General features: G+C 38.9%; 1 protein-coding gene across 1 annotated transcript in view; it reads left to right on the top strand.

Moving 5' to 3' along the window:
• The window catches only part of MELK (maternal embryonic leucine zipper kinase), a 64,394-nt gene that overhangs the window by 21,966 nt on the left and 26,031 nt on the right, over positions 1-16,397 (top strand). The window contains exons 9-10 of the mRNA XM_019729271.3: positions 11,613-11,681; positions 13,091-13,189. Of these exons, the coding sequence (XP_019584830.2) occupies positions 11,613-11,681; positions 13,091-13,189 (168 nt within the window). The remainder of the gene's footprint in view (positions 1-11,612; positions 11,682-13,090; positions 13,190-16,397) is intronic.

The following is a 16,397-nucleotide window of genomic DNA, read 5'->3' as shown; positions in this document are numbered from 1 at the left end:
TGGGCTCAGGTAGAGCATAGTACTTCACAGAATACAGAGAGTGGGGAAGATGGAGCCACTTCATGTGTCTCTCAGTCAAGGAAAAATTACCCCATGCAGGGACTAGTGAGGAGGCCAGTGCCAATCCATGTAGTAAATATTAACAGAGCTTAATTTCTGTCTTATTTTTTAGATAGAAATGAATATAATTAGAATTCCTAATACCATGTTTCCCCGACAATAAGACCGGATCTTATATTAATTTTTGCTCTAAAAGACGCATTTGGGCTTATGTTTAGGGGATACCATCCTGAAAAATCATGCTAGGGCTTACTTTCCAGTTAAGTCTTATTTTCGGGGAACTGCGGGATGTTCGTCCACACCCTAGTGTATCTTCTTATGTACCTGCTGGTGTGCGCATGCCCCGCCTTAGAAGACGGCCAATCAAGAGGAATGAATGGGCGACTACGAATTCTTTAGTCCCTCAATTAATGTGATCTGTCTCAGCCAAGTTACTGAGTGTCAGTAAATTAGGGCTTATTCTCCCTGGAAATGTTCTGAAGTTATGACTCTGCTGAATAAGGAAGAAAGTGACTGTCAGTGTAACTGGGCTAGGATTGACGTACGTCTGTGAACATTGTCTTCTAAGGATACTTGCCTTTTGGTGATGAGTATTTGGGAATTGCACTAAGACATTTTGCTGTAAAGGATGACTATAATAATTTTATCCAGGAAAAGTTTGTTGTTTAATTTTTAATTTTTATTGGGGAATATTGGGGAACAGTGTGTTTTTCCAGAACCCATCAGCTCCATGTCAAGTTGTTGTTTTTCAATCTAGTTGTGGAGGGCGCAGCTCACTGACCCGTGTGAGAATTGAACCAGCGACCTTAGTGTTATGAGCGCTGCGCTTTGTGCTCTAACCACTTAGCAAACCGGCCCTGCCCCCAGCAAAAGTTTTGAATACTCACTTTGACCATACAAAAGTCTCAGTAAAGCCCTCTGACTTTGAGCAGTCTAACTTCCATATACCCCATGGATATATACCTAGTAAAACAAAAGTGAGGTACTGTATGGACTTACTAACTATAAACTTTGATTTTAGAATAATTGTATTACTTTTTTGTAGTGATGATTATGCAGGGCTATAATCTTTGATTCGTGATGTTAAAATGATGTAGTCCACGTGTAAGAATACTTGGCAGGAGGGCATGCATTCCGCTCTCAAGTATTATCCAGGCATGAGGGGCAAGTTAAACAGAAGGGGTGATGAGCTGAGGTTGGGGGGGGCGTACATATCTTTGTCTTACCCTGTTGGAAAGTACTGATTGATCTGTCAAAAAATCAGTCCTGCCAATCCTGACTCTTGAGTAAGTAGCATAATGCACAACTCTACGGATGTGTGGCTAGCTAGGCGTCTGTGTTGCAGCGTAACTTACTCCTTTCTAGAGTGCTAAAGGCAAGGCAAGATTGCTCCAAACCTCAGTCAGTCTTCTTTGGTACGTAATAGAGAGCAAAGGGGGGCAGACGACCTGTTGCCTACCACCTGTTGACGTAAATAAAATGTTATTAGAACACAGGCAGACCTGTCCCTTTATGTATTGGCTATGGCTGGTTTCACAACATGGTGGAGTTGAGTAGTTGTGGCAGTGATTGTATGACCCACAGAACCAAAAATATGTACCATTTGTTCCTTTACAGGAAATGTTTACTGACTCCTGGTATAGAGCTAGTGATCTGTAGTAGAATGATCATCCCAGAGCCCCCTCTCCTTTCCTACTATATTGGCCTGAAATGCCCAGGCTTGTAGTTTACCAAGAAACTGACATTCAGTTCACTGTTTTTATAATGAAAAACAAAGTGTGTATGGTAAAAAGTTAAAACAGTACAAAGGTGTATATACGAGGTGTGACAATTAAGTTTGTGAACTTGCCACTGTGTGCCTACATTGGCAGCACTGTACAAACAGCTTGGTAAGTTTCATAACCGTGTTATATCAGGGTCTCACAGCTGTGTTCGTGTCGACGTGTGGTGGTGTCTTGCTGAGTGGTGTTCATTATTGTTGTTGCGTGTTTCTGTGTGCTGTCACGAGAATGTCTGAGCTTAAATTAGAGCAATGAACAAACATTAAATTTCTTGTTAAACTCGGCAAGAGTGGAAGTGAAATCAGGAACATGTTAGTCCAAGTTTATGGGGATAATCCCATGAAGAAAAAGGCAGTGTACAAATGGATTAAATGTTTGTCTGAGGGGAGTGAACATGTCACTGAAGAAGAAAGGTCAGGGTGGCCAGTAACGAGCAGAATTGACAAAAACATGGCAAAAATATGTTGAATTATGCATCAGAATTGTTGGCTGACTGTGAGAAGCATAGCAGACCATGTAAACACCAATAGAGAAACAGTTAGGAAAATCTTAACTGAAAATCTTGGCATGAGAAAGGTGTGTGGAAAAACGATCCCGAAGGAGCTCTTGCGTCTCGACAATGCACCAGCTCACATGGCGCTGTCTGTGAGGGAGGTTTTAGCCAGTAAACAAATAACTGTATTGCAACACCCTCCCTACTCACCTGATCTGGCGCCCAATGACTTCTTTCTTTACCTGAGGATAAAGGAAATATTGAAAGGAAGACATTTGGTGACATTCAAGACATGAAGGGTAATATGACAACAGCTCTGATGGCCATTCCAGAAAGAGTTCCAAAATTGCTTTGAAGGATGGACTAGGCACTGGTGTCAGTGCATAGCTTCCCAAGGGGAGCACTTCGAAGGTGACGGTAGTGATATTCAGCAATGAGGTGTGTAGCACTTTTTCTTAGGATGAGTTTGTGAAGTTAATTGTCAGACCTTGTATAATGCGCACCCACGTTTCTGGCCCAAACTTTCAGGGAAACAAGTCTTTCCTTTTAATTCAAATTTTTTTTTGTTTGCATTTAGGTACTTGTTTTTTGTATTATAAAGGAATTTTAGTGTTTATTTTTTTAACATTGTACAAGAAATTTTGTGTAATAAATAATTACAAAACACAAGAACAGGTACAGGTACAAGAAATTTTATGTATCGGTAACAAAAAGGCCAAGAACTCTTCATTGTTGCAAGTTCTTTGTAAGTTCAACAAAACTGATGATCCTATTCCAGGGTATTATTTTGCATATGGATATCGTTATTGATTTCTAGAGTTACACTTTTAACTCCTAAGCATAAATAAAAGAATTAAAAACATTTATATAGATATGGAATTAGTACCACCCATGTATAATGTATATCCTTATTTTTCCCTCATAAATTTGGACAAAAAAGTGTGCATGGTACGTGGCAAAATATGGTACTTAATATTCATGAGCTTTTCTTATTTGGCAGATTCTACCCTAAGTGAGGTAGTTGCTGTTATTGTCCCGCTCTTATAGATGAGAAAACTAAGAAGAAGATACCTTGAATAACTTACTCAGGGCCTTATAGCAAGTAAGTGGCTGAGCTAGGATTTGAACTGAGCTAGTCAAGCTCAGAGCCCGTTTTCATAACCACTGTGAAGTATTGTTTCCTGACTCCGTAGTTGCTAGTCTCAGAGAAGCATAGACACCTGGAGGGGGAATGAGCCTCATCCTAAGCTGCTTTTTGTGCCAAAGCTTTAACTTGGAAATGTTTCTAGACATCCCAAGTCTTCAGGTTTTCCAAGGCTACAAATTAGTCGTCCTGATTCATATCAAGTATTGTGCATTAGCTTTTCTACTCACTTTAGGTGTCATCCCTGGTAGAACAACTTACTGGTCCTCGTTTTCTTCTTGAGTAGTGTTAGAGCATTGCAGCAATCAGTTATTTCCAAGGTCCATCCCAGCTCTGAGTAGCAAGCGATAAGTTCTCTGACTTCTATTTATTCACATTCAATCTTCCTTGTTTGCTTCAGCCTAGCATTCTCCTCTGTTGAAATTTTGAATCTTGATTCTGATCTCATGTAATATCAGCTGTCCTTGTCAGAATCGTGCCATTTTGCACATTTCTTAAATATCTCCAATCCAAGTTGTTGATTAAAAAACTCAATAGGACTACCCCTGAGTATTCTGGGTATTGCTTTTTAGTCTGCATCAGATATACTTATCCGTAAAGTTAAAATAAGTAACCATTAATACACTACTGAAATTGAACTACATTATATCCGTGGTGTTCCTCATTTACTGACTTAACTCCAAGCTTTGATGTTTTTTTTCTTTTTTAAACCTATCTGGACCTAAACTTTTATGCTGTTTAATTGCCTTTATTTGCTGTTACTGCAAGTTCACATTCATATGGCAGCCATGGAATTAATGCTCTTAATTATTAATGTATTGTTTGTTTCACTAATACAAGGTGAATGTACCAACATACAAACTTCAGTTTTCTCTACTTTTATTTATTTGAGTGCCCTAGTGGATCCTGTATTAATCCTTTGGGGGAAAGGAATTAGCTTAACATAATAATGTAAAAGTATTGCATCCTAATAGTAGATATTAGATCCAAGGTTTGATATTTTTGGTAAATCAAATATTTTTTCAGTGGAATAAATATGGTACAAAATGTCTAAGTCTTGTTCAGTAGAGATTTAGCCATCCTAATTAATATTATTTACTAATACTGTATATTCTTTGTTTCTCCTACTCTGAATTTCATTTTTAGTTTTTCATGTATTTGCAAGTTGAAAATTGATTCAAATTAGGACTTTTATGCATTATTGTGGAATTTAATTTCACACATTATAGATTTTGAAATTTATTGTAATCTTGGCTCAGAACTATTGTTCCGAGTCGCAGTGTAATACAGTCTGCTGGTTGAATCTAATTAAGGTGTCGTATCACTTGCATGCAGTATGTATTTTTGCTTAGAATGTTCTAAAATTCCTCACTTGGGAGTAACACTTCCCTCAGTTCTTGGTTTGATTGAAAAACCCAGCAATATTTGATGCACTGTATGTAACTCTGATTTAAGAGGCAGACTTTATTTATCTTTTGCATTTGTTGACTATTTTAACCAAAATGCTCAACTGCAATTTCCAGCATGATTACTAAAAGATTGAGTATTAATCTTATTAATGTCACCTATATTCACTTGCCATCACTGCATTCAAAGACAAGCATGACTGTACTCCAGTTCTGGGTGCACAAATATTAGGGAAGTATAAATAATTTAGTAAATGAAAGTCGAATAGCTTGAAAGTAAAATTGCTTTCTAACAAGTATAATTTATAATTTTAAAGAAAATGAGCAAATTATATCTTATGAGATTATATTTTACAATTATAGAGTTGACTACAGTACTATGATTCTGTGTTGGAAAGATTGTGTGTCTTTCTTAGCACCATGCGAAATGAACAATTTCAACCTCACCAGAATTCCCAGGATGGTCTTGCTTATCAGCCCACAAATCTTTTTTCCCCTCCACTTGGTTTCTCCCTCTATTACCTGTTTCTTGCTCTCATTTGCAAGGTAATCATCCCTTAAATAAACAAAAATTCTCCAAAGACTGAGCATAAACCAGGGTTACGGGGCAGAGCCCTGGCTGACACGGGGCCTTTTGTGGACGTGTTCTTCCTCAGCAGAATCGGTCCTCTCAAGATCTTTTCTGTTTGATCCTTAGATACATACTTTCAGTGTTTAAATAAGGAGACTTTCTCCCTGTCTACTTGTAGGCTTTCTTAGAACTTCCAGCATAGTACAATAGAAAGAGTACTGTATCTCCCTTCTAGTTTTTTCCCCACATCTTTTTTTGCTTTGAAGCAATGTTTCTCAACTTTGGCACTACTGAATTTTGGACTAGCTAAGTCTTTTTTGTGGGGGGCTTCCTGAGCATTATGGGATGTTTAGCAGCATCCCTGGCCTTCATCCACTAGATGCCCATAGTAGCCCCAAGTCATGACTAGCAAAAATGTCTCCAGATGCTGCCTGATATCCCCTGAGGGACGAAACCACCCCTGGTTAAGAACCAATGCCTTATGATATTGAACAAGTATTTGATTTCCCTGGCTGAGATGTAATTTCCTCATTTGTGTAAATGTGGTTAATAATCCCTGCCTACAGCACAGGACACAATATTTTGTAAAGTGTCCTGTGTGTTTTATAGTACTGTGTATAAATAAGAAGTTGGGTTAAGCCAGGCAGCGGAACTCTGCTCTGGACTGTATTTCTGTCAGTATTTCAGTGCAGAAAACAAAGCTGAGAATGTCAGGTCATGCTGATGGGTCATGGGCCTCATGACTTGTTTGTGGATGGTACTCTACAGAGTTGTTCGGTCCAGACAGGGGGAGTGGCTGGGTACATTTTTTCTGGAGGTGATGTGAGCAGGACATGACTAGTTGTGTTCCTTACCAGGCAATCCTAAGATCTTGAGGCAGCTGAAATGGGATCAAGCTCCAATGGGGGGAGGAAGGGGGCATGTGGCATTCCTTAGAATGACTTTAGCCTTTTGCTATGCTGAATATTTAGCACTCTGGCATGCACGGCTTTGGGCCAACATGCCCATCTTTGGTCCACCACTGTTTTGAGTATTGCAATCTCCCTCTCCTATTTATTTTATATCAAACGAACATTTGTGATCTCTTCTGTGCATGGCATTGTATTGAGTGCTTTCAGATGCATTCCCTTTTATTCCCTTTGTAAACCTGTATGTGGCATTACTTGTTTTACAGATAATAACTTGTTTTACAGATAAAATACAGATAATAACAGTAATAGTAGCAGTAGTAGATGCAGCAGTGGTAATAGAAACTAACATATACTGAGTGCCTGGCACTGTGCTAAGTTCTTTATATGTATTAGGTCATTGAATCCTAGCAAGAATTTATGGAGTAGATACTATTATTATGCTCCTTTTTACAGATGAGGAAACTGAGGCACAACAAGATTAAATACCTCTTCTACACAGCTAGTAAGTGGTAGACCCTGGATACGAATCTAGGCAATTTGTCCCCAGAGTCTACTCCCTTAAGACAGGGTCAGAGATATTAAATAGCTTGTACAAGTTCAAGGAGCTAATAAGAGGCAGACCTTGGATTCACACATAATCTATGACTTCAATTCGTTGCTGTTTCCACTATGCTAAGCACTCACTGTTCTCTCTGTTTCTTTCTGGATAGCACTGCTTCTGTGGTGCTCGTTTACAGCACAACACAGGGATCTAGGAGAAGATACTTCAGGAATTCATGATGGGATGATAAAAGGGGTGGTAAAAAGAGGCAAAGAGGAACTTGGAATCAGTCTGGTGGAGCTCTTGTTCAGTACTTGGTCTGGATATTTTAAAATCTGCTTTCTATAGAATTTTACTTTTAATTAAGAATGCTTTGGTTTTGGATGGTAGTTTCTGGATTTAAAGGCATACCATTTCTTTTATTATCATAGGTCTGGTTACGGGCCTGTTAGCTAGCTGTGTGTTAGAGCAGACCAGAATGGGCTAGGACCTGGGACCACACTTATCCTTAGGGTGGGCAGGCGCTGATAGGAGACAGGTTATTTGAGGAACTTAAACCCTTATAGATGGTGTATTAGTTTACTAGGTTGTCACAGCGTACTTCATGGGATGGCTTAAAAAAACATGTTTATTCTCTCACAGTTCTAGAGGCTAGAAGTCCAAATCAAGGTGTCAGCAGAGCCATACTCTCTGAAGGGACTAGGGGAGAACACTTCTTTGTCTCTTTCTGGCTTCTGGTGTTGCCAGGTATCCTTGGCATTCGTTGGCTGGTAGTTGTGTCACTCCAGTCTTTGCCTGTCTCCACATGGCCTTGTCCCCTATGTGTTTGTGTCTCTGTGTCTAAAATTCCTTCTTCATATAAGGACACCAGTCAAATTTATATTTATGGCCCCCCCTAACCCAGTGTGACCTCAACTTGTTTACATCTATAAAAGACCCTGTTTCCACACAAGGATGTTTTCACGGGTTTTGGGTGGACATGATTTTTAGAGGGTTACTATTCAGCGCAGTGCAGATGGTATCCAGAGAGTAAGCAGCAAATGGCTCTGCATACAGTCAGCATGAGGGAAGATCCACTGGGGTACATGGGGGTTCTGACCAGTGAGTGAAGCATGACAGAGGATACTCTAGGAACAGGTTGTGATTGGAGATTCAAGTAGATCATTACCATATTTAATTAGTGTAAGCAGATAGGAGAGTCCTTACCCCAGGCTGGTCTCTACTTTCTTGGAGTCCCTGGCAAGAGCAAGGTAAAAATCTCTGAGGTATGAGGCAAATGGTCAGTTTGCCATGAAAGAGAGCAAGTCAGGTACTTTGGATTTGAATCATGAGAAGCCTTGGTCTCAGGAATAAGGAAAAGTTCAGATAGAGTGGGGCCAGCTAGGTCAGGACAGGGCAACTGTAACTTAACTGCTGCGTCCCAGAGAGTTGGCTAAAGCATCTAAAAATGTCCCCTTCCTTGGGATAGGCCTGGAGGCCAGGAAGCATTGAGCCGTCAGCTTGGGGTTCCGTTGGGCATGGCTGAGGGCCAGGAAGGAGAAATGAATTAGAGGTTTCATCATTATAATTCAGAACCAAACTTTGTCAGTCAGTTTCTGATACTGGCAAGTGTTAAGGTGCGCTGGCATAGTGTAAATAAGAGTAGGTTCTCTAGGTAGTACTGGGGATTTCAGATAAAGGAGAATGAAAAATTTAATGATATTAAATGTCCTTTGTAAAATGAAAGCTCTTCCTGGGAAATACTTTGTAGGTCAGCCTGTCTGCTTTCATCAGCGAAGCTGAGTTGGCGGTTGAACTGTTTTGACGTCAGCATCTTTTCTTTTTAAATTCATTGCTTGATAGGGCTTCTTTGGAACTTTATTTCTTTAATATAATCAAAATCCATACCTGTCTGTTTCTCCCCTCGCCTTTAAGCTGGACTGATTTCTGGTAAGAATTACGTCCTAGACAGTTCACAAGAGCAGAGAACCCCAAGGCTGGTGCTGGTCGATGGCTTTTCCACCTACCAGCCTCCGTCCTTCTAGCCTTGTTCAATTACTGTTGACCATTTTTTTTGGGGGGGGAGGGGGCTTGCCCTTGTCTCCCTGGACCTATGTTATATTTCTAACCCAGAGTCTTCAGTTAATTTTGTCTTTTATTAGTTTTGGGGGCCCTCTGAAGTTTGCCATAGCAGACCATATTCCTTAGTTCCCAGAGTTACTATAAACTATTCTGTGCTGAGTGTTGCTGCTCATAAATGTTTGTATGCTCATAAATTATTTGCTTAGGATAAATTGCCAGAAGTGAAATTGTGGATCAAGAATATGCAGTTTTGAATACTTTTTATATGTATTTCCAAATCTCTTTAGAAAAGTTTATACTCTCTAGTTTTATATATAGGCACTCTTGTCCCTGAACTGTTACTAATACTGAGTGATTTTTTTTTTTTTAAGTTTTGCAGTGATAGACAACAGATGGTATCATATTTTTGTTTAAATTAATTATCTTTTTATTACTAGATTGAACATGTTTCATGTTTTTTGGCCATTGAAAAGTTCTTGTTTGAGCAATTACCTGTGAATATTCTTTGCCTGTTTTCTTTTGGAATGTATGCTTTTTATCCCATTTATTTATTAAACAAATATTAATTGAGCACCTTTTATATACTAGGGCTAGACAGTGTTCTAGGTGAATAAAAGACAAAATCTGTGATTAAGGAGCTTATATTCTAATGTAGTAAGGCAGAAAATTGAAAAAAAAAAAAAGTAATATGACAAGTGGGGATAAGGAGTGTAAAGAAAAGTCGGCCTGAATGGGAGGTAGAGAATGACGGGGTGGGTGGTGGGGGCCTCACTGCTACCTCCCCCTGCTGTTAAGTGGAGACTGGAAGATGAAGCACAGGCTCCCTGGTATTTGGGGAATGCATTATGGGCGGAGGGAACAGAGTGCAAAGGCCTTAAGGCAGGGACTGTGCTTGACACGGGACTGGGTTTGGTGCATGCGAAGGAGAGTTAGGAGGTGAGTTTGAGGTAACAAAGGGTGGGATGGATGTGGGGATACAGACCTTGCAGGGCCTTAGAGCAGAGTAAGGAACTGGATTTCATTCTGAGCGAGATGGGGAGCCATTGGAGAGTTTTGAGTAGAGAAGTGACAGAACCTGACCCAGTGTTTTAGAAGAACATTGGTGGTGTTAAGTGGGGGACATTGATGGAATCAGGAGGACCAGGGAGGTGCCTCTTGCAGTGTGCCAGGTGGGAGGTGCTACTGGTGTGGAGGTCGTGACAGGTGATTCTGGGTATGTGTGGAACATAGAACCAATGAATTCTGCTGATGACTCTAAGGTTTTTGGCCTAAGCAACTGGTGATGCAATTGCCATTTGCTGAGATGGGGGGAAATGTGGGGAGAACAGGTTTGGTGGTGGTGAAATCTTAATGATTTGTGAGAGCTTTTTATATGATGGAGTGTATTAATCTTTTGTCATTTAGATAGAAACTCCCCCGCCCCCCAATTTGTTAATGTTGGTGGTGTTTTCCTATACATGCCAGCTTTCTATTTTGTCATCTGTTAGACTATAGTTTTGGGTTCTGCTGTCATGTCTGGAAAGAGTCTAAAAATCTTGTTTACCTATGCTTTCTTTAAGTACCCTTCGGTTTTTGCATTTAACTCTTTAATCTGGGAGGAATTAATTTTGGTGTAGACTGTGAATTACAGTTCAATCTTAATTTTTCTCAAATAATTGACCTCTTATCCTGGCATCATTAAATAGTTTGTTCTCTGCTAGGAGACATGATCGTATCATTTCCCCTGAATTGGGAAAGAGGGGTGTGTGGCAGGTTGTTTAGAGGTACCGTGTTTCCCTGAAAATAAGACTAGCCAGACAATCAGCTCTAATGCATCTTTTGGAGCAAAAATTAATATAATTTTTACTATAATACAAGTAATATAAGTTATTTTACTATAAGACCAGGTCTTATATAATATGTGATGTGATGTGATGTGATGTGATATGATATAATACTGGGTGTTATATTAATTTTTGCTCCAAAAGATGCATTAGAGCTGATTATCCGCTAGGTCTTATTCTCAGGGAAACACTGTGTTCTGTCATGTGTTAGTGCTTAGCAAGCCCCTGGTCTTATTTTTGGTTGATGACTTGGTGACTAATTTCTGAGCATACCAAGTTACAAACATTTGTCTCCTGAGTATCTTCTATTCCCAAAAGAGATACTGGCCTTAGAAGGGGGCTTTTATCAATTTCCCTCAATGACTATGAATTCTGCCTTGTGGATGATATGTGACCTGTTTTTAAGCATGGCCTGTGTCCTGACACCAAATAAGCTTTTCTGCTATGTCATTTTGTCAATTGATAATTATTCCAAGATTATAAACTAAAATTTTCTTCAGCAATGCGAAATCGACTACAAGGCATACTGCAGATTCCCAGGTCCTGTAACCTTTATGTTTTCTACTGTTGTAGTCTGTACTCTAGTCCTTCTCTGATATGTGGATAATTTAGAGGTGACAATAGTATTTAATTTACTGGATTTTTTTTCTTTAAGGCAAGAAATGGATTTCTTATGTTATTAATAATGTTCACCAAATTTTATAGTTGGCTGAAGTCTTCAAGCTTGGAATTAAACCTCCAGTATGTTGTTAGCTTTGAAATTTGTGTCAAGGCTGACTGAACCTAAATCTCTTAAATATTTTCTGTTTTTTTTTTTGTAGAGAGGGAAATATGAGGTTCCTAAGTGGCTCTCTCCCAGTAGCATTCTGCTTCTTCAACAAATGTTACAGGTAAACTTTGTTATTTAGTATTTTTAAATAATTTTTAAATAAGTCTATTGCAATTGTTTGATCCAACTTTAGGATGTCTGTGGTGCTATTACATCTGGAGGACAGCACCAGTTATCTATTAGCTTTAAAAAATACCATTCATTATGTCTGCTGTGAAAATATCCTCTACGAGACACATTCTTAATGCTGTTGCAAATGCATTTTCTTTTCGACCTCTACTGTATGTCTTTGCTGATAATGGTTTTTCCTTCTTTTCCTTGAACATTGTCTGTTTTCTCTAACCAGCTCTTGCTCCACTATCTTTTGCTTTCTTGCTCCCACTCTTGTACATTAGATTATGTAATAGATGCTGAATAAATGCTTGAGTGAGCTAATGTACAGTTATAGGGGCCCCATGATCTAATGTAGTGGGTCTCAAACTTGAGCATGCATTGCAGTTGCCAGGGGGGCTTGTTAAAATACAAATTGCTGGCGCCACGCTGAGGGTGTCTGATTCAATAGATCTGGGGCAAGACTGAGAATTTGCATTTCTAACAAGCTGATGCTGCTTTGAGAACCACAGATTTAGTGGAATCACCTATGAGAGTGAAAGACAGGAATGCTGAGGTCTAGGTATCCGCCCTTCCAATCAGTATGCATGTCACCTACCCTAGTTCTGATTTATAAAATGGGGATGCCGGGCCTGGCCTTCCTGCTAGGTAGTGTTAGGAGGATAAAATGAGATTAATAGGAAACACTTGGAAAATATGAGTACCTTAGTGCAATTTTTTCATTATTATATATTCAGAATATCTCCCAGTTTTTCCATCTATTAAGCCATCTTCACTTTTTATTCAAAATTTACCTCAGGCTCACCCACCTTGATTAAGTAGGGCCAGACCACCAAATCTTTGTGAGATTGAAAACACCTCATCCTTTCTTGTAAACTCCAAAAAACTTAATCTTTGTTGATTAATTTTCTTCTCCTCACATTTGAAAATTACAAATGGAAAAGAAAGGTGTGCTTTTCAACTTGTCTATGTGATGGTAACCTCATGGGGAGGTAGAGATTGCATATTCAGTATGAATGCCCGCATTGTGGCTGCTTGAATATTAAATTGGTGAATATTTCCTGTGAATAGGTTTTCCAGCAAAAGACTATTACATCATACAATAGATTGACTGAACTTCATGAATAATGTCCATACCAATGAAGTTCATGTTTGTTAAGCATTTATCTTCTAAGCCTGTGTTGGTTGCTATAGTTTTCTTGCCTCTATTGCCTTTTTAAAAGCGCTTATTCCAAGGCCATTTTAAGGTCTTTGACAGCATTTTTGTGATGATAAAGTTTACATCTGTTCTGATGAATTTTGAGTTCTGTGTCCTTTATTTGGAATGTTAATCTCTAGCTACCTCTCAATGGCCACTAGGTGGACCCAAAGAAACGGATTTCTGTGAAAAATCTTCTGAGCCATCCTTGGATCATGCAAGATTACAACTGTCCTGTCGAATGGGAAAGTAAGAATCCTGTAAGTAAAATGAAATCCAAAAGAAATTAAAAAACAAAAAAAAATTGTGTCAGCTTTGTGTGGATTCAGAGCCTACAATGATGTAGTCTAAATATAAAAGAAAATGTTCTTTATAGACTTGTCAGATTGGTATTTGGGAGACTTGTAACCTAATTATACATTTGCCTGTTTATCTCTAGGAAAGTGGTTCTTAACCTGGGCTGTGCAAGAGAATCACCGGGACCTTTGAAAAAATGCATGTGCCCTACCCCCAGAACAATTAATGGCCATTATTATTATTATTATTATTTTATTTATTATTTTTTAAGGAGGGCGCAGCTCACAGTGGCCCATGCGGGGATCAAACCGGGAGCCTTGGTGTTATCAGCCCCATGCTCTAACCAACTGAACTAATCGGCCACCCCCGTGGCTATTTTTAAAAGCTTCCAGATGTTTCTCATGTGTATAGTCAGGACTGTGAACCAGTGCTCTGGGAATCATGGGCAGGTTACTTAACTTTGCCAAACCTATTTATTCGTCTGTAAAAAGTAGGTTAAAGTAGTTCTGTCTACTTCCCAGAGTAGTTATGAGGTTACAGCAGTTCTCAAACTTTTAAGTCTGAGGACCTCTTTGTACTCAATATTTGTTTATTGATTCATTTAAAAGTAACAGTAAACCTATTATATTTCATCACAAACACACTATTTTCAATTACAGGTGCCATTCAATATTTTATATTAGCTTCAGGTGTATAGCATAGTGGTTAGACAGTTATGTAATTTATGAAGTGATCCGCCCATTAGTCTAGTACCCACCTGGCACTATGCATAGTTATTACAATATTATTGACTATATTCTCTATGCTGTACTTTACATCCCCTTAACTATTTCATAATAACCAATTTGTACGTCTTAATCCTTTCACCTTTTCATCCATCTCCCCAACCCCCCTCCTATTTGGCAACCATCAGTTTGTTCTTTGTATCTATGAGTCTGTTTCTGTTTTGTTTGTTTATTTTGTTCTTTAGATTCTACATATAAGTGAGACTATATGGTAGTTGTCTTTCTCTGTTTGACTTACTTCACTTGACTTACTTACCTTCTAGGTCTATCCATGTTGTTGCAAATGGTAAGATTTCATTCTTTTTATGGCCAAGTAGCATTCCATTATATATACGTATGTACCACATCTTCTTTATCCACTCATCTATTGATGGGCACTTAGGTGCTACAAATATATATCTTTATGAAAAACAACTATTTAAAATATAAATTTAGTGAGAATAGTAGCATTGTTTTACATCTTTGAAAATTTCTTTAAAATCTAATTTAATAGAAGACACTTGGATCTGATATACATTCAGTCTATTTTGCTAAGTTGTTTTGATTGAAGCATATGAAGAAAATGTAGCCTTAAACAGATGTAGTTAGAAGTATATTTTAATACTTTAAAGGGGAAGTATTTTAATTTCAGATAATTGGGAATGTTCTCTGATAATCCACTAACACTTATGCAGTAAAGTGGAGTATGGACATGGATCCCATAGCTTGGAGAGGTGTGTCTCAGACGTGCCACGGTGTAGGCTTGGTACAGCTGTGAGTATGTGCTTCCTGGAATAATCTCACCAATAAATATAAATACTCTCCCAAAGGCCAGCTGGTCCTGGAAAAATAGACTGTGCTTGTTCAAGCCCCTCCTCACTAGTATACCCACTGTCATGGCCATGCAGCCATGAGCTGAAATCCCTCCTGATTCTCCTATGACTGTCAACTCCTAAAATTTCTTTTCTCCATATTCCCTTCGGCCCTCCATGACATCTTTAGTATCTATTGAGCAAATACAATTAGAGCTGCAACTGAACTCCAACAGCTGTCGACACAGAGCCGAAGAACAGCAGAGTGTGAAGGTGTGTGCGCAGCGCGGCCGGCGCAGCGCCAGGGAAGCTGCGACGTGCCCTCGTGGGGCGGAGAGTGTGGGCGGTGCAGACGCCTGTGTTCATCCAGTGGGGGTCATCATTTCTCCACGTGTGAGAGGGCTTTGCGTGATCCTCACACGATAGGGCACACTACTGTTTGCAATAGAATAGAGGCCAAAAGGAAGAAAGTCTCCGATTTCAACAACAAAAATTATTTTAAATTGGGGCACAGTATAAAGTAAAATGTATATTTTTGAGTGTTCCAAAAAGGTATGTAATTTTAGTGTAATAATAGCTAATATTTATCAAATACTTACCATAATAGAATAGTGTGCTATTATAGCAAGGACTCTGTATATTGTACTACAGTATAATATAGATAGAACCTTTAAAATTGTACGTTTAAGAGTCAGGTACTATTCTGTGGGCTTTTTGTTTTTAACTCTTTTAACTCATTTAATCCTCATACCAATCCTCTGAAGTAGATGCTATTATTGTCCCCATTTTGCAGATGAAGCAACTGAGGCACAGAATTGTGAAGTAACTTACCCAAGGTCAAACGACTAGTAAGTGTAGAACCAGGATTTGTACCCAGATAGAAGAACTCCAGAATGTAATGGGTCTATGGGTCAACTAATTTAAACTCAGGGCTTGTGTCCTGCATAGCTGTAGCCTTCGCAATAAGCAGTGCTTGTCTGGTCTCTATTGGAATAGCTGTTGGAGCAGAGTCATAGAGAGGTGGCATTGTGGTATGGTAGGAAAAACCCTGGGCTAGGAATGAAAAATGCCAGTCTTGGGCAGATAAAGGCATGAATTTTTCTGAGTCATTATTTTCTCATCTCTAATTTGGGAATATACAGAATCACTATAAGGGATTATTGTTGTTTTTCAAAGTCTTTGCTTTTCTCTCTTGGTATTGTGTTTCATCAAGAGTGACCTATAAAAAAAATAAATCAGATTTACCTGGATATTTAGGGTGTAAATGCTGTTCTGTAACTCTATGCATGATCCCCTTTTCATTGTTTTCACTCACAGATCTAGAACCTAAGTATTATATCGAATAGAAGTTATATTTAGTCCCATTTTTTGCCCTACGGAATAGCAAATGTAGTAGGCACGGATAATCCAAAATAATTGGCTAGCTTTTGGGATGCATTTTTGTACTTTATTTAACTGGAGTATATGTGGCTGAAAATTCAGGTACTTGTAACAAAGTATTGAGCCTCTTTGGAAAACTCAGTTGGAGCTGAGCCGTATTTTTCAGACTTTGGTGACTTGTCCACCCCACTCTTCATTCTTTCTAGTTTAGGAGC

The sequence above is a fragment of the Rhinolophus sinicus genome, chromosome 16 (assembly GCF_057876585.1).
Source record: "Rhinolophus sinicus isolate RSI-liver-muscle chromosome 16, RSI-T2T, whole genome shotgun sequence".
NCBI classification, from domain to species: Eukaryota; Metazoa; Chordata; class Mammalia; order Chiroptera; family Rhinolophidae; genus Rhinolophus; species Rhinolophus sinicus.
This window is presented reverse-complemented; position numbering and strand designations above follow the sequence as displayed.